This window comes from Topomyia yanbarensis, chromosome 2 (genome assembly GCF_030247195.1).
Source record: "Topomyia yanbarensis strain Yona2022 chromosome 2, ASM3024719v1, whole genome shotgun sequence".
NCBI classification, from domain to species: domain Eukaryota; kingdom Metazoa; phylum Arthropoda; class Insecta; order Diptera; family Culicidae; genus Topomyia; species Topomyia yanbarensis.
The window spans coordinates 406,612,464-406,632,016 of NC_080671.1; the positions used below are offsets into that span (position 1 = coordinate 406,612,464).

At 34.5% G+C, this 19,553-nt stretch overlaps 2 protein-coding genes across 6 annotated transcripts in view; one reads left to right on the forward strand and one right to left on the reverse strand.

Moving 5' to 3' along the window:
- Positions 1–19,553, forward strand: part of LOC131685028 (furin-like protease 1) — a 755,254-nt gene that overhangs the window by 96,880 nt on the left and 638,821 nt on the right. Inside the window, exon 2 of one of the 5 annotated variants that reach the window (XM_058968376.1) lies at positions 7,565–7,725. The exons of the other annotated variants lie outside the window; for them this stretch is intronic. The gene's annotated coding sequence lies outside the window, so the exon portion shown is untranslated. The remainder of the gene's footprint in view (positions 1–7,564; positions 7,726–19,553) is intronic. 5 annotated transcript variants of the gene reach the window in all.
- LOC131685029 (cuticle protein 16.5-like) lies at positions 16,049–16,639 on the reverse strand. The gene is made up of 2 exons (XM_058968381.1): positions 16,430–16,639; positions 16,049–16,358 (listed from the first exon to the last, which is right to left on the reverse strand). The coding sequence occupies exons 1-2, from the start codon at positions 16,445–16,447 to the stop codon at positions 16,074–16,076; spliced, it is 303 nt and encodes a 100-aa protein (XP_058824364.1). The 5' UTR covers positions 16,448–16,639; the 3' UTR covers positions 16,049–16,073.

Here is a 19,553-nt window from a genome sequence, read left to right on the forward strand (position 1 = left end):
TCGTGAAACTTCCATGACGTTTCTAAGGCTTCGTAGGATTTTGAAAGATATTCTTTATGTTTCTAGTACTTCCAGAATTTCCTATATCTCACGGAATTTGCGTTTCCTCCATTCGGACTCATTACGGTCCTACTTTGCACCGACGGTGTATAAATGACCTTTTCTGAAAATGAAGTCGGACATAAGGCCGACTCCCGGTTTGAAATCGTAGCCATGGATCTCAGTCGGAATATATGTGTTCTTCTTGTGGATTAAACTTAAACCGCTCAGTATTCTGAATACTTCGTTAGATCTGACGTAACTTTATTCGGCGGTGGCCGACTTCTCAATAGGTCACCCAGACTGACACTGGGTTGGGGTCTAAGCAGACAAATGCCATTGCTTACGACAAGTCTTTCACGTAGGATTATCGCATCTAAATGCCCGCGTACAAAGTTGAGATCGATGGTGCAGTCATTGACGATAGTTTGACATGCGAAAATTATGGGGTTGGGTATTTTAAGAAGCCTTCTCTTAAGTCAGTGACCATACCAGATGGTAGGCAATTGCTTTCAGTGTTGATTTTGATGATGGAATGAAATTCTAAAAAATCCGTTACTAGTGCTTAGGTAGAATAAGAATAAGAGTTTGAAGAGGTCCATTAATTCAATGTCTTAAATAAATTAGTCTTTTCATGTGTCAAAAACCTAGTTTTCAATATTATGTAATTTCAATACGATGTTCCAGAGAAGCATGCACAAAATTATTGCAAAAATCGGTTTATATGTGCACTTTGACTATCAACTTTGTAGAAGAAAACTTTTTTGGTTTGGTTGCCTCTATCAAAAGATAGAACGGGTCTAGATAAGTTTTAAATAAGATTAAGATAAGTTAAAACTTACCTAGATCAAAACTAAAGTTGTAAAAATTGCTCTGCCTACGATACTTTGACATAGACCAAATCTTCAGGAAAATATTCAGAGTGTTAGGAGTTTTGATCATCGAGCACCCATAGCACCCTGCTCCGCTGTGTATGACTTGTTTGCTTTTGAACAAAACTAATATTTTCCTGTTTTTCAGTTAACGTCTATGCGATGTCTGTTGCCATATACTGTAAGACCAAGTTGAAACGTCGGGCCGTGCCCCAGAGAGTGCTCCTCCTCGATGTTTCTCTCGTTAACCCGTCCACGAATCGGCACCAATAATCGCGTCTTTTAGCTTTCTTCAAGCTCTTCAATTTTGTTTCCTTCGGGAAGTTTTTATAAAGGCGGAGGCCTACTCCATGTACACCTGTGAGCAATCTCGGTACCACTGCGGTATGGAAGTGGCGATAGTTCAGTCTGAACTAGAGTAGCGATATCAGTCAAAAGCTTCAGAAGGAGCTCCCGTGTGTTTTTTGATATCGCGGTCAGTTAGTCGAATCCATTTTTGGTGTGAGGTTAACCAAGGCATTGATTTTTTCGATGGTATTGAACCGATAGTAAATGAAATCGTGTAGTGATATCGAGCATTTGGATAATGCCTTGGGATCCGTGTCATTTCACATGCGTTTATAATGTTCATACTAATTCTCGCAAATATTTTATATTAATCTGGATCTATTACCTTCTTTTTTCCCTTTTTATTTCGACTATATGTAGTCACATTTTCTTTTTTACACTTTAACGACATTCAATTAGCTAGAGATGGGTAGGGAAAGTTTTTTAAATTTAGAGTAATAGCACCCAAGTGAGAGCTAGTGTGAGGTATACAGATCGTAAAACTATAAGTGGTAGGGTAATTAGAACAGGCTTGGGGATGGGCATAGCGTAGTTGGTAAATCGATTGCCTTGTACGCAGCTCACCTAGATTCGATCCCCAACCCTGCACACAGGGTTAGAAATGTTTCCAAAAGTGAATTCTCTAACCCGAAAAGAGGCGAATGACTCTAAGGTTGAAACCTCTATAATAAAAATAAAAAAAAGGAACAGGCTTAATACCTTATGGGCTTAACTTTTGTCTTCTACCGATGGGGGTCGAGCTTAGGCAGCATAACTACGAATTACTCAAGTCTACCAGCCGGCCTCCTGGTAAAGACAGACTTTGTCTCTCTTTACCTTCGCGAACCCACCCCTAAGCCCTACCGCGGGAGTTGAAATCTCAGAATAAACCGCAGTAGGCGTAAGAATTCTGTTGATTCGGTTATTTTACAAAGCGTTTGATGCCTTCGATTTGTACTTGACAAGCGACAACTTCAATGTCTGTTTCGGAGTGGAGGTTAATTCGATTGAAAGAAAAATTACTCATCCTTGAGAGACTTTTCTATTCAGAGGGATAATGTTAAAATCGTTGAAGCTAAGATTTACTCAAGAAGTTAACAAATAAAAGATTTGAATGTTTTGTGTTCCACTCATCAGTAACTTACACCAACTTGCTGCCAGTTAGACGATATATCCAAACTAGCACCAAAATTGGTGCCAGTTAGACACTACAATCAGACAGTTCCCACAACATGTGTGAACGCGTAGAGTAACTGGCTGCTACCGAGACATCATTTGGTTTATCCATTTTTTTTCCTTTGGGAAAAATGTTGCATACTCGCAGGCGTTTGGCTCTCATTCCAACGGACAGAGTTCGTTTTCCTATTCTCGTCAGGGATCCAGAGCTTCTGTGCTAGGCTAGTTGAGACATCACTCGGTACCAGCAAACGGTGCTGTAGGCGTACACACATGTTTTGTGAACTGTTTGGATTTAGTATCTAACAGGCGCGAATTTTGGTCAGTTTGCATCACGGAAAAAAAACGTTGTAGAAAATAGCCCATTGGGTATTTTCTCGGGAAAATTTGGGTAGAAGTAGTTTAGAGTGTATTTTTACACTTTTTTAAATCTAGTTTTATTTGAAACGGCTCAATGCGTTAGCACAACTGAGCCGTGGGTCTTTTATTTTTTTACAATGAGTAAAAATAAAAAAAATCTAAGAATGTCGGTCTGCAGATCTTGTTGACGCAGTTTGCTGCTGCGTGTTGAGATCTTTTATTTTAACACTTTATTTTTATCGCATCAGTTTTTCAAAACTTGGAAAAAATGGTGTCACCCGAAAAGCTACGTCGCAAATAGATTTTGTGTAAGCACCTGCTAAATCCTCAACTCTCTCATCGGGACATCGGAAACCAACTCGGAATCGTGCAGTCAACGGTGAGTCGTGTGAGTAAAGGTTACTATCAAACTTTGAGCATCGACCGGAAGGAGAAATGCGGTCAGAATGAATGTTCTATTAGTGATCAGGATCACAAGCGTGTAGTGGAAGCGTTTAAGCGGACTCCCAATGCTTCGGTTAGGAATGTTGCCAAAAAGTTGAATCTGTCCAAGTCTTTCGTTCAGAGAGTCGAGGATCGGGAGGGATTGCATACTTACAATGTACAGAAGGCTCCAAATCGTGTCGAAAGGCTAAATACGGTGGAAAAGTTACGGGTACGGAAACTGTACACCCAGATGCTGATGAAGTCTGATTGTTTCAGCATAGATGATGAGACTTGCGTCAAGGCGGCCTTCCAGCAGCTTCCGGGGCTACTGTTATTCACCGTCCAGCACAAGTTGGAGGTTTCGGAGAAAGTAAGGAAGCAGAGAATTTCAAAGTTTGCCAATAAACACATGATTTGGCAAGCTGTCTGCTCATGTGGCAAACGGAGTTCACCGGTCGTGACTACCGGAACTGTAAACGGGGAGATCTGCCTGAAGGAGTGTCTAAAGAAGCGTCTGCTTCCCCTGTTGAAGCAACACGAGGGCCCTACGATCCTCCGGCTGGATCTAGCTTCGTGGCATGATTCAAATGTTTGTCCTGGAGTGGTACGAAGCCAACGGGTTCACTTTCATACCCAAGGACATGAACCCTCTCCAACGCATCGAAACTAAGGCCCATCGAAAAATCCAGGGCAATTATGAAGCAGGCACTATGAAAGCATCCCAAGGAGGTCAAATCTGAGGCAGACATGGAGAAAAAATGGGTTTCCATACAGAAGAAGCTGCAGCCAGATGTTGCACAGAACCTAATGAGTGGAGTTGGGCGTAAGGTATGAGCGTACGGTTAGGGTATTGAAATGAAATGAAATAAATATGCCAAATATTTACTAATGGGTTACATTTTATTGTCTGAAAGTTTGAAAAGGATCGGTACACCAGGTAATTTTCTACGGCGTTTTTCCGTGATGCAATTCGATGTGGGGCACCTTTCATATTGTACAATTGGTAGCAAGTTGGTGTCAGTTACTGACGAGTGGAACACGAAACATTCCAATCCAACTTTTCTATGCTGAGTCTTGTGCCCTCATATTGCAAATGTTAACAAAGTTTACTATAAAATTGGAAGAATCCGTTTTCGGAATGACTATTCTAACTACAGTGATGACCCGATTTTATCAGCCTTATATGAAAATTGATAGTTGGTGGTTTGATGGGCTTTAGCAGACCAACCAAGTTGAATTCGAGTAAATCCTTTGTTGAGAATATTTTTCTTATCCTAGATATCCGAAATATACACAAATTATTTTGGCGCCTCTTAAGGGATATTTAACCGTTGTGTGTCCGACGGGGTACCCGGGTACCTTTTTAAGTTTCAATTAATTAAATTCCTATGTTTTATCCATAGCTGGAAATTGAAATTTTGTGACATCTTAGAACTTCACTAAGTCAAGCTTTTGGGATAATAATATTGTTGATATGGTAAGGGTGGGAGTGAGGAGGGGCTCCTGAATTTTTTTACTACGTAACAGGCCGACGTGGGTACCCGGGTATCCACAAAACTAAAATGCCCATAACTAAGGTAATATCCAACCGATTTCGATACTTTTGGCCGTTTTGGATTCAGGAACTCATCCACTTTTGGACTTGGTAAAAATGAATGGGGTTACTTCATTCGGTTCCCGGGAATCCGGGTTTCCGGAAGCAGGTTCCAGTGCTGGGGTACTATTTGCGAACTTCAATGGAATACTAGCAATATGGGTATCAAAATTCTTGGAATTGCATCAGTAGGCTGTATCTCGTGGTTTTTGAACCATTTGGTGATTTGACCCCGGAACGGACATTCCGGAGCAGGTTCCCGTGAAGCCTTGAGTGGCCATTCTATTCCAATTCCATTTTTCAAATTGCCATAGGGTCCCGTAACAATAAAAAAACAGACTTCCGAGACAATTTGAAGAGTTGTGATACTCACATTACTAGGACATTATTAAAATTTACAAATCATATCCTAGTACTGGAACATTACTCCGGAAAATCCGGATTACCAAAAACCAGATCCATTATTCCGGTTCTATTGTACAGAATCAAAAAGTAGACGAGTTCATGAATCCAAAACATCTAAAAGTGTCCAAATCGGTTAAAGGCAGCCATAGTTATGAGCATTCCAATTTGTGGGTACCCGGGTACCCTCATTGGCCTGTTAAAGGTGTTTTTTTTGTTGGACACATAACTGTTAATTTAAATAATCAGGAAAGGTTATGAGGCTTTATCTAAAAGAATTTTTTAAGAGCTTCGGTTTATTAAAAAGAAAGAAAATGATACGTCCTGATTTTGTCAATGTCCCCGTTTTATCAGCCTAAAATTCACCAAGGGGCTGATAAAAACGGTTCTTCGTGAAATGCTTGCAGCGTCATCTAAATTCATTTTGGAGGATGGACGTCTTTAGGGCATATGCCACAAATGCCAAAACAATCAACATTGCAGAAGAAAGGTTTTTTGCCAAAATGTTTCTATCAAGAGATAGAGTTTATCTAGATCAGTTTCTGCTTATCTAGATCAAAACTAAAGTTGTCGGATTTTTACCCAAGATACCTTGTTGAAGACACCAAACTATCAGTATGCATATCCCGAGTGATAAAGGTTCCGATCACCGAAAGTGGCTTCCTGCCCAACTGTGCTACGGGTGATGTCCCGAAAGCACAGCAATACTGATTCCGAAACATGGTTGGGCTAGCAAGCTAATGCGTTGGTTTGCACCAATTTTCTTTTTATACATGGGTGATTTAATAATCAATTAAAAGAGAGAACTTGTTCATATTAAGTTTTTCATCAAACGAATTCCCCGTACACAGAATCTTCCTTTTCACTGCCCTGAACTGTTCCTTCACAATCAAGAGCTTAATTGATTGGTCGTTATCGAAATTTCCAGTGGTTGACCCCTATTAGGCCACAACATGAACACGATGATCCCAAAATTAAAAGTTTCCGAACCTTAAGGAAAAACAATATTGTTTTCCCAACGAAGATAGTATCAGAAACGATTTTCGACACCCCCTCGACCTCGGTTGTAGATTTCATATCACAAAAATCCTATCCCTTCCGGCATCATGCTCTACTAAACATTCGTCCAATCGAAGAAATTGGACCGACAGAGGACTCCGACCGTGCCTGGCTCTGGTTCTGCTCACTGTACACTGGACCACTATCGGAGGCAGTTTACAAACAAAGCAGAGGGTGAATAGCGACATTGTCTTTATCAATCGGTTCTCCATAACGATATCTCTACATATGTAACTACCCCCATACATACCTCATTCAATATGCCTTCAAGCGGATAAGACTATAAAAGCAGCACCCGGAAAGCGTCGAATTTGCCACTTCTTCCGCCCACAAATGGTACATCCGAACGGGTGTGTCTCATTGCATTGAAAGCCCGACCCGGGAAAGGAAAGGAGGATGCCTTGTTATGGTTTTGTCCAAGCTGCCCCGCAATCTTCTGCAGCGAACCTAACTACAGTGGCACAGTTGGGGTCGATAGTTCGGTGCCAGCGAGGAAAAAGGGAAACTACAACACAAGAATGGCTGTTGACTCGAAAGGCACTACTTGACCGTCACTGTAGTCATAAGCAAACTCGAACTATTCACCAAACAATCCTTTTGCCTCGTGCCATGGCCGGACACGGTACAGTTGGTTATACACGTCGGAGACTCTTGCCGAACGACGAAACCCCTAGCAGCAGCCAGAGCGGAAATCGATATCTTTAATGGTATTCCAATTTCTAGGCGCCAGCAGCAGTAGCAGCAGCAACAGCAGCAGAAGGCTTCGAGGCAAACCAAGACCAGCTATGTGTGCATGTGCGAAGTTCTGCTCTATTATCGGGTTGACAGCTGAGATTGTTTTTTTTGTTGCCGCTGTGTGTGTCCACCTCGTACCATCCGACAGAAGCAAATCTGTCCCCAGCGTCCGCTGTCCGGGATGAAAAATTACTTAAAGAGATGGACCGAACAGTCCCATTTACGGACTGGGTAGACACGGGAACCGGAGAAAAATTCGTTTTGATCCCTTTTCGGGTATTACACGGGTGTTTGACTAAGGAGAGAAGTGTGTTTCAAAAATTTAATATTATTGACAAAAAAATACAATTTTGATTTTACTGATATGGTTGGATTCGCTCGAATCGAGTCAAAAACGACAAGAATGATTTTGGCGATTCGTTGATCAGAAAATAACTCACGATGAAACCCGCTGATTTTGTTTACGGTAAAATGACCGTTTAAAATAGCGACCTATCAAATATGTTCTTTTAATTTTCTATATAAATGAGTTGATCCCATTATAAACCCACTCTTTTTCTTCTCTATTTTGCAGGTTAGTACGCGCCACGCTTCTGCAACCAAACTAATCCAGTTCGTGGTTGACGAGGAAAATAAATCACCACACAAATTAGAACAACGTCTTGAATGGTTCCTTCCTGTCATTAATTCGCGCGCTTTACTTCCGACTCACCACGCACACATACACATACAAAGGTAGGTTAAACCAACAGCAACATCAGCGCACATTGTAAATCCCCCCCGACCGCCTAATACCGTTCTAAATTTGGCACACGCATCAATTAAACGTACGTTCCACTCCCGAAAGTGGCAGGAACCCAACAAGCTGCCAAAGACACACATGCACTTTTCAACTCAACTTCTCGATGATATTTACCCACAAGTGCATTGCAAACTAATCCGCTTCTCGCTGCTCGTCTCGTCGTAGTCGTCGTAGTCGTTGTTGGTCCCGGGGTGTTTGATGGATTTAGAAAGAGCGATAGAAGAGAACTGCAATAGCATCTATCTTGGTAACTGCTGAGGATAGTTTGTTGGAACTTACTCTGTTGATCTAGGGTAGGTTGTATGGATCTGGTGGGGGAGTAGGGTGTCGAAAACCGCAAAACTACTACTCGACAACTATACGCGTGACACTGGCTGCCTTGCTGCCTGCCTGCAGTGACTGATGGTCTTGCGGTTGAAACACGTGGGATTGGGATTTTGCGGATTTTCCTGGTAAGTACTTATCTCGGAGTGTTGAAAGGGAAAACTTTCAGGATATCAGTTTGCCGTAGAGACGAAACCGCATCGTTGCGCGTTACTTACTTTTCAGAAGCGGAGAAGTAACTTACTTTCATTCCTGTGGGGAGGAGGATGTCCTGGGAAATAGAGGTTAGAATGTTGAACGGATGGGCTGTCCGGTTTTATCTTATCATAGTTTTCTTTGCGTTTGTGAATTGATAACCGTTTAGGGAAAAGCGATTATCTGTCTAACTGTTGGAGTGCAGCAGCCGCACGTGAGTGCTCTTATTTAAAGTGGTCTTGTGAAACTTTAGAAATCAATGAATTGCTTTCAATTTTCCCCTTGTTTAATCAACATACTAATAAGTTAATATCTTTATTAAGGTCTGTATACCTGTGTTGTTCCGGTATTTTTTAAGTATACAGTAAATCAAAAAAAAAAGTTATGCGCTCGCTCAGAATTTCATAATATTTGGTAGGATCGTTTCGTTATTGAAAAACCAACTTAATCCACCTAGCTGTGAGATGAGGAATTTCGTACATATATCACTGTTAAATCATTCATTGGTTTGCAGAACTCATGCAAAGTAGGCACCTAACTAAAGGTGGGGGATGAACCAATTTCGAGTCCTTCACGAACAAACTGAATAAATTCTAGTAAATCAATGAAACAAATGAATTTAAAAACAATTAAACACAAAATAAGATCAGATTAATAAAATTGATTTTTTAATAAATTATTCTATTTATATAAATTAATTTATATAAATCCAATAAATAAAATAAATAAATCAAATTATTTCAGCTCAATAAATGAAAAATTAGAAAACATAACAAAAAAGAGTTGACTGAAATTAGCATATTGGAGTGAATGAATAAAATAAATGGCTGAAAAACTTACTAAAATAAATAATTAAAATGAAGAAACCAAGTAAAATGAATGAACTGAAAAAATTAATAAAATGAATAAAATGAAACGAGTAATATAAAATAACTTTAATGAATAATATGAGTAAAATGCATGCAATGGATAAACTGATCAGAATGAACTCAAAGAATGAAACGAATATGATAAAATGAATAAAATTAAGTCAAATGAACAGACCGAATTCAGCTAGTAGTGAGATGAAACATTTCATACAAATATTCCTGACGGATTACTCATAAAGTTCCCAAACTTAAGCGAAGTAAGCACCGAACTAGTGGTGATCACTGTTTTTAGTCCTGCACGAATAAAACCTCGAATAACCTGAATAAACTATAGAAAATCAATAAAACGAATGAAATTAAAAGAATCAATAAAGCAAAAAATTAAAAAGTCATCATATTAATGAAATTAGTAGAATGATTAATTTAAATCAAATTAATAAAATAGATAAATACAATTAGTTCAGTTCATTAAACAAAAACAATTAGTAAAGTTAAAAAAGTAAAATTAACAATGTGAATGAAATGAATAAAAAAAATGATTGAACATAGTTAATTATATTAATAAAATGAAAAAAAACGAATGAAATGAATAAATGTGTGAAAAAAAATCGTTGAAATTAAATGAATCAAGCAAACTGAACAACGCATATACAATGAAAAAAATGCATTAAATTAACAAAAAAATGTACACAATTAAGCCAATTAAGCGAATGAAATGAATTGAATTGACTAAATGAATTTAATGAATCAAATTAATTAATTGGAATAAATGAATCAAATGAGTTAGATTTGATGTATTAATTGATTAAGGATTGGAATATTTAATTAAATTAAACGAATTAAATGAATAAAATTTGTTATAATCATTTAATTAATTAAATTCATTATCTGAATTAAATCAATAATATTAATGTAATTAATAATGTTGATATAATAAAGCTAATAAAATTTATGAAATTGAAAAAAATAGTTGAAAAACAAATTAATGAGATGAACAATATGAATTAACTAAATTATATTGATGATTTGAACAAAAAAAATTAAGGAAATAAATAGAATGAGTACAATGAATGAAATGAATAGAATGAATAAAAAGAATTAAACGAATTTAAAGAATAAATGAATATTTATTTATTTTTTTATTTATTTATTTTTATGAATGAAAATCATTAACACGCAGCAATCGGCCCCACTAATGATATCCTAATCTAAACATCCTTAAAAAATTCGTTTATATTCAATATAAGGATAAAAAATAAAAGTAATAAAATTAATGAAATCAAGAAAATTGATAAAATTTATAATATATTTAAAATAAATAAAAAATTTAAAAAAATAATAATAATATTAATAAATTTAACAAAATTACAAAATTAATAAAATTAATAAAATTAATAAAATTAACAAAATTAATAATCTTTGTACAATTTTTTTACATTTTAACGATATTCAATTAGCTAGAGATTACTGGGTAGGGAAAGTTCTGAAAATTAGAGCCATAGTACTCAAGTGAGAGTAAGGATGTGAAGTAAACAGATCGGAAAACTAGAAGTGGCAGAATTATTAGAATCATGCGCCCTTAATCTTTGTCTTCTGCTAATGAGGGTCGTTAAAATGTAAAAAAATGTGACTAACATAGTCGAAATAAAAAAGGAAAAAAAATAAAATTAATAAAAGAATAAAATTAATAAAATTTATAAAATTCAAAAAATTTACAAAATTTATAAAATTTATAAAATTTATAAAATTTATAAAATTTATAAAATTTATAAAATTTATAAAATTTATAAAATTTATAAAATTTATAAAATTTATAAAATTTATAAAATTTATAAAATTTATAAAATTTATAAAATTTATAAAATTTATAAAATTTATAAAATTTATAAAATTTATAAAATTTATAAAATTTATAAAATTTATAAAATTTATAAAATTTATAAAATTTATAAAATTTATAAAATTTATAAAATTTATGAAATTTATAAAATTTATAAAATTTATAAAATTTATCAAATTTATCAAATTTATAAAATTTATAAAATTTATAAAAAATGTAAAAAAATGTGACTAACATAGTCGAAATAAAAAAGGAAAAAAATAAAATTAATAAAATTTATAAAATTTATAAAATTTATAAAATTTATAAAATTTATAAAATTTATAAAATTTATAAAATTTATAAAATTTATAAAATTTATAAAATTTATAAAATTTATAAAATTTATAAAATTTATAAAATTTATAAAATTTATAAAATTTATAAAATTTATAAAATTTATAAAATTTATAAAATTTATAAAATTTATAAAATTTATAAAATTTATAAAATTTATAAAATTTATAAAATTTATAAAATTTATAAAATTTATAAAATTTATAAAATTTATAAAATTTATAAAATTTATAAAATTTATAAAATTCATAAAATTTATAAAATTTATAAAATTTATAAAATTTATAAACTTTATAAACTTTATAAAATTTATAAAATTTATAAAATTTATAAAATTTATAAAATTTATAAAATTTATAAAATTTATAAAATTTATAAAATTTATAAAATTTATAAAATTTATAAAATTTATAAAATTTATAAAATTTATAAAATTTATAAAATTTATAAAATTTATAAAATTTATAAAATTTATAAAATTTATAAAATTTATAAAATTTATAAAATTTATAAAATTTATAAAATTTATAAAATTTATAAAATTTATAAAATTTATAAAATTTATAAAATTTATAAAATTTATAAAATTTATAAAATTTATAAAATTTATAAAATTTATAAAATTTATAAAATTTATAAAATTTATAAAATTTATAAAATTTATAAAATTTATAAAATTTATAAAATTTATAAAATTTATAAAATTTATAAAATTTATAAAATTTATAAAATTTATAAAATTTATAAAATTTATAAAATTTATAAAATTTATAAAATTTATAAAATTTATAAAATTTATAAAATTTATAAAATTTATGAAATTTATAAAATTTATAAAATTTATAAAATTTATAAAATTTTTAAAATTTATAATATTTTTAAAATTTATAAAATTTTTAAAATTTATAAAATTTATAAAATTTATAAAATTTATAAAATTTATAAAATTTATAAAATTTATAAAATTTATAAAATTTATAAAATTTATAAAATTTATAAAATTTATAAAATTTATAAAATTTATAAAATTTATAAAATTTATAAAATTTATAAAATTTATAAAATTTATAAAATTTATAAAATTTATAAATTAATAAAATTTATAAAATTTATAAAATTTATAAAATTTATAAAATTTATAAAATTTATAAAATTTATAAAATTTATAAAATTTATAAAATTTATAAAATTTATAAAATTTATAAAATTTATAAAATTTATAAAATTTATAAAATTTATAAAATTTATAAAATTTATAAAATTTATAAAATTTATAAAATTTATAAAATTTATAAAATTTATAAAATTTATAAAATTTATAAAATTTATAAAATTTATAAAATTTATAAAATTTATAAAATTTATAAAATTTATAAAATTTATAAAATTTATAAAATTTATAAAATTTATAAAATTTATAAAATTTATAAAATTTATAAAATTTATAAAATTTATAAAATTTATAAAATTTATAAAGTTTATAAAATTTATAAAATTTATAAAATTTATAAAATTTATAAAATTTATAAAATTTATAAAATTTATAAAATTTATAAAATTTATAAAATTTATAAAATTTATAAAATTTATAAAATTTGTAAAATTTATAAAATTTATAAAATTTATAAAATTTATAAAATTTATAAAATTTATAAAATTTATAAAATTTATAAAATTTAGAAAAATTTATAAAATTTATAAAAATTATTAAATGTATAAAATTTATAAAATAGATAAGTAGAGGGCACACTTGGGGTTTTTGGTGTCCCTGAAAGTAGTAGATACTTCTTAATAGAGACGACGCCGGTGGTTGAGTGGTAAGCGTGACGGCCACTCATTCCATTTGAACTGGATTCAATTCCAGCCGAGGTCGTTGAGATTTTTCTGAGGTGAAAAAATCTGTGGTCACGTCTTTCTTCGGAAGGGAAGTAACACCGTTGGATCGATATCTAGTACAGATAGTGGAATCACCTCTCTGGCGTCGGTAAAGAAGAAGTAGAATCCAACTTCTATACTTACTAACAAATATTCTCCTCCCGTAATACTTGTGGAGTGTGCAGTAGTGCATATGACCTCTAGCAAAAGCAAGTATCGAACTAACATTCCTTCCCTTTCCTTCCGCGATCTACGTTCGGGCCTGGCCGGCGACGGTGTTGATCAATAAATACTTTAGTATTACCAGGAGTTGCACATTGATAGATGTTTCGCTACTCTCAAGCATAATTATCTTCTGATTCCACGTGCAACTTCAGCTAGTCCAGATCGATAACGGATTAGCAGTCAGGGGTAGTCGACCAAGCTCAAGCTCCCTGAAAGTGGTGGATACTCCTTATTAGAATTGAAATTACCATTTCCTGGAGAAACTTGCATCGGCTTTAGGACATAATTTCCGTTAGATTTATTTGACGTAGTTGGCGCGCTCTCAGAGGAGGACATCTTGTTACGCCCTTACGAAGCAGTCTAGAAGAGGCTAGAATTCTCCTCTACCTGAAGTTTTCCGGGTTAATAAAGGATGTTCTTTCTGTGGATCGTCAGATTCTTGCTCAACACGAGCCAAAAGAGCATAGGAATTTTCGGAAAGGACAGATGGCGAAGCATTCTTTAATATTTCTGTTTAAGAGCGCTTCGAGCGATCCTTAAGGAAGTGCTTAATTTTATCCCCGTTCTGCTTGTTTGGAGGGCATGATTTAAGACCATGCGGAGGGCCCCCGCAGTAAATACATTTTTCAGTTTCTCTACCACAAGAGTCTTCCTCATACTCTTCTTCGTCTCTTTACGCACCGTTTCCTATTGCCAGAATAGGTGGCTGTGTGGCCCAACTGCTTGCAATTGCTGCAGCTCGTTACCCACGGTACAAACAGGTGAACAGGTAGACTAATCTTATCCAGGAGGACGTAGTTAAACATAGAAAGCCACCCGAAGTCGTTTTTGCTGGATAAATTAGATTGCATTCCAGAATCTTCACATGTTGAAGTGAGGCATTCTAAAAGCAGCCAACCCCGTACCTCAACAGGTCGTTGCACTTTCGACCCAGTGCGGCGACGACTCCGTCGATTTCCACTGCTATAGCAGGTACATATACCTCAAATTGCTTCGTAAAATGCTCGCAGCAAGTAATCTAGTTTGCCTGGTCGAGGTCATTCACTATAACACTATATTATTAGTTGGACCACGTGGTATCTGATTTACGGTGGGGTAGTGAGCAGTCAGCTGTCTAGAGATTTCTAAAATATTCAGTGATTTTAAGTTGGGCCGAAAGTAGATCACTGTCGGATTTTGAATGTTTTTAGTTTAATGCATTTTGTTTTAAAATGTGGTTTGAAATCATATTCAATACCAAAATTTTAGCTATGTATGTCAGTTTGTATGAAATTGAAAAACATGTTTAAAGTCATCGTTAGAAAAAAAAATTTTACTCGTAGTTACGCCATTATCCAATTTAAAATATTTTTGCACTCTAATTTTTTAACAATTTTTTGTTTTTAAGAGAAAATTCAACTTTTTTTCAGTGTATATTTTTTCATGCGAAAGTTTTCATTCCCTTTAACAGTTTACAGTTTAGCACTTAAAATACGGCAATCGATTTTTTTGGAAAATACTGTATGCAAGAACTTCTATGCGCTTTAAAAAACTGCTCTTGTGTTAAAATGATCTCATTGACTGTGGAAAAAGTTTAGTCTTCCATGCCGATGAAACGTGTAAGATGTCATCGGAATTGAAAAACCGGTCACGAATTAAATGATTTTCGGACTGGTCTTCGTTGAATTCCTCTTAGAGCCGAATGCTATACTTGAAGCCACAATTTAGTGGAAACGATATTCCATTTCCAGAGAATCGATTCGACATGCGACAGCCCAATTTAATTAAGCGATCGCATCATCTCCACAGGATCAATTTTGAAATTTTCCACTGTCATTTGATATTTTGAATGGCTTTAACAAAAGGCTCTATCAATGGTTTCACACAATTCACATCTCAATCCGCGACTTTCAACCATTTTTTTCCACGCAACAGCTAACCCACTCTTCAGCGAGCTACATTCAACCGATACCGAAGCAAACGGGATCAGCTCATTGTTTGCGTTGCCATCTTCCTACCGAAAATTTAGAATGCCTTATTTTGCCCTCCTACTGTCAGCTTGATTCGATACACAATTACCCAAAGCACGGGGAGGGCGATGCAGTGCAGTGGTTAGACGACTTACCGCCCAATCGTGCACGGGAATCGATGAAGAAATAATGTGCTGTGTACCGAACCTACTTGTGTCTGATTCAAACACAAACCCAATGAGCCGCACAAAGCGACTTGGGACTTTCCAGGAAACGTTCCGATTACCGATAACCGTTGTTTCTTTTTTTTCATGCTACGTTAAACCCGAAGTAGATGCTTTCCTTGGTGGGTTCCCCCCCAAAAAAAAACGGATTCACTTTAAAATTTGTATCGAAGGCAAGGGATTTTGGTTAAACACGGCATCCCAATGCGTGTTGGTGTTGGCGGGTGATGGAAAACTGGCTGACATGTGAAAGCGTTTCTATCCACATTTCAAGTCAAATCCCCAGCAAATCAGCGCTTGTCTCGAGTTTCGGCGATGACAGTCTCGTTTGAAACAATCCATTGCAACACATATGTCAACAATTTATTAAGCTATTGTATATACGTAACTTGAGTCCAATTTGACTAGATCACAACATCTTTCCGATTTTTTTTGCGGTCACACTTAGAACAGATATGGATATCCGAAGGGAGCACTGTAAGCGGCAAGGGCGGGTGCGGCAGCGATAGCTGGAGCGGCGGCAATGGCTGGAGCCGCAGCGGCATACCTAGCAACAACGGGGGCAGCGAACGGGGTAGCCGCCACGTACGGAGCCGCGATATTGTGGTTCACGGTGTGGGCATTGTAGGAAGTGGCGTACGGTGCAATCACTCCAGCCGTGGCCAGAGGCGCAGCCAGCGGTAGAACTCCGGCCGAAACCATACTGAGAGCGCACAGGACCAGGCAGATCTACAGAAAGCGGGAGAAAACCACGTTAGAATGTTCCACTTCACCGGCCATCTGATGGGATTATCACTTACCGCAACTTTGGCGTACATGTTGATTGCTTTGTAGGAGGGCGGGCGTCGAACTGGATTATTAGCTTCAATGTAGCTGAACTGTAACTGATACTGTTTGATGATCAGCCACCGATGGCTATTTATATAGAATAAAACGCGGTTCTCACACCCGTACGGCCAGCCAGCCCCTCCTTTCGCCACGGTCAGATGGGGGGATGGTTCGTCGTACAGCCAGCCAGGTGACAAATGTCTCAAAATCCTCCGTGGCATCGAAGCACGTCCACGCTGCCGCTGATGACCACGACGGCGGCCACCCCAACGGCGAACTTCGAGTCAGTGGTGTGTAATGGCGTTGCAATATTACGTGATTGGAATATTGCCTGCCATTATCGTTCGATTTAGGCTTGGTGGCAATTTATGGATTCCCGTATGAATTGAGGCGAAAGATAGTTGGCCGCCGAAGTAGCGAGGGCCTCGGATGTCGATATTAAAGGGGTGTCGTCACCATATTGAACAGCTGACTTCTTGGAGGGACGCGGCATAAGTTCGAGGACCTCTACGCCTATATATTTAATCGAATGCAGTGTTTGGAATATATGGAAGGTATCGATTCCAGGTTCGGGAAGCGGAACGGTTGATAGCATAGGCTTGATTTTTTAGGCAAAGAATTAAAAGTTGATAACTTATATTTTGAAATATAAGAATTTTCGAAAGCATGATAGAAAGTCCTAAGCGCGTATTACTTTTTCTTTTTTACATTTGTTTTATAAGTTTAAAACAGATTTTAAGAATTCTGCTGCGCTTTTGTAGTATGAAATATAAATAGAAATAAAATAATTCCTGGATTTTTTCCTGTTTAAATGCACAAAAAAAAAGAATTATAAACGTATTTGGTAGAATGTGAGATAATCAAGGGTCCAACTGACTAGCTTCGGAAATTGACGAACCTGTTGCGGTTTTTATAACACTTCATAATCATTTCTGAAATAAACTATAGATGATGTCTATATAATTACTTTTGAATATAAAGATATAAGGGGCTACACCACCAAAAATTATAAAAAAAATCGAATTTATTTTTATTGACCTAAACGAATTTTAGGTCTAAAAAGTGATATACCAAAAAACGAAGAATGACAGACATATCTAAATGTAAATTATCCAAATGGGAAAAAAATTTGATAAGACCAAATTTTTGTGCATGGGGACACAAGATCTAACAAAGTATGTTTTTTAGTGTTTCGGATTCTACTCGTCAGTAACTAACACCAACTTAATGCTAGTTAGATGAGTCCAAACCAGCATTAAATTGGCGCTAGTTAGACATTGAGTCTAATGTATCAACTAACAACAATTAGTTTAATCGTAAACCTCCATTTAATACGTCAGCTAGAAAAATAGGCTTCCAAATTCTTACCATAATCGTGATAGTGGTGAGTCGAGGAGTCTGAGCTGCCTTATTGGACATGTTACTTGTTCTAATTTCGATTTTTCACCTTCACTTGCATACGCCATATTACTAAGGCGCCAGCCTACGCGACATAAATAGCCCCCACGATTAAAATAATTTGCACAATAACATATAAACACTCGAGCATTTCGCGATAATACAAACTCGCTCGCTAGTGGGCTCATCCATGCTCACGAGCTCGCAATCGTATAAACGTCCCAGTGATTAAGTCAACTTACGAATTTAAAACCGCGGTCTCAAGCGCCAATATACACCCATTTTCGCGCAGTCAATGCTCAGAACGTCATAAGGGACCGTTCATATATCACGAGAACAAAAAAATCTTCGCTTTTGACTCCCTCCGTCTCCTTCGTGGACAATCGTGGATAATTCCTGTACTCCTACCCCTTCCCTACAATGTCCACGTGAACGTTTTTTTCGAGAGAAATAATAAAAATGGGTTTTTCGAAAAAAATTCGTTGTGTGCTGTGATGCAGGAGGGCTAAATGTAAATCGTTAAAAAAATCAACCACAGAATGTCACTTCTTTAGTCTTCTGCGAAATTTGCATCTCATTTCTGAACGACAATATAATCTTTTACATTTACGTTTAAAAAATTCACAAAATTGAAGTAACCAATGGATTCTTGAATTGGTTTGTAATTTTAACCACAAGCTCTCAAATCCAAAATTAGTGGGATTTGACCGAGATAGAGAAGCTTGAATGAAGTGATTGAGATAGAATTTTTTTTCTTGGATTTTTTGTGCAATTTCCTTGGATTTTTGTTTTGATGATAGTTGCCATCGATGTTTTCAATTTTTACACATGTTGGCACACTCATAGATTAAAAAAAAAATTAAAAATCCATCTAGACATTTCCCATACTTCCTACCTCCCTCCCCATGGACAAGCGCGGATTTTCTCGTGACCCTTATCCACCCCTAAATTTTCCATGTGGTATATGGATGGTCCCTAACTGGAGACACCAATAAGATAGGGGATCTCTCCTTCTTCCACCTTCATACACTTGAAATTAAGCATCAGAATGACGGCCCGTACGAACATTCAAAAGTTGACACCCCATCCAAATATGCAAACGGCTACACGCTAAAATGAACGAATTCACGCAAAGTTATACACACTAGTATACGCGACATGAAAAACGCCTATGCGATCAATCATGTTAACATATAAACGCTTGTTCTTTTTGCGATGATACAAATCTGGTCAGGCATGCACAGGCAAATGCAATCGCGATTATTCGCGCACTATCAAAACTATGAATCTAGAACTAAACCACTCCCGAACGTTTCCTTAGGTCATTACTGGACTCGAATTTATTTTCCTCAATCTGTCGAACCTGAGTGTATGTGCTGAATACTCTTTATATATTCAAAACAGTTCCAAACGTATTTCAAATGAAGCAACAAACAGAACGTCAGCGCATACCAGTTATACAGTTCGAAACTAAACTGCTAAAATAATGAATTGAAAAGTTCTGCTGGGAAAGTGATTGTTTCCATTCCATGTATACAAAATACTACGTTGCTGAGCATGCCCTAAAAAATTGACTACCAAGAATCGCTGCAGATTATCTCGCAACTTTTGAAAACTAATCAGAAGCAAAACTGCTCTAACATGGCTCAGTCTTTTCCTCCAGAAAAATTTCCAACTAACCCCCTGTCTTTCTGTAGA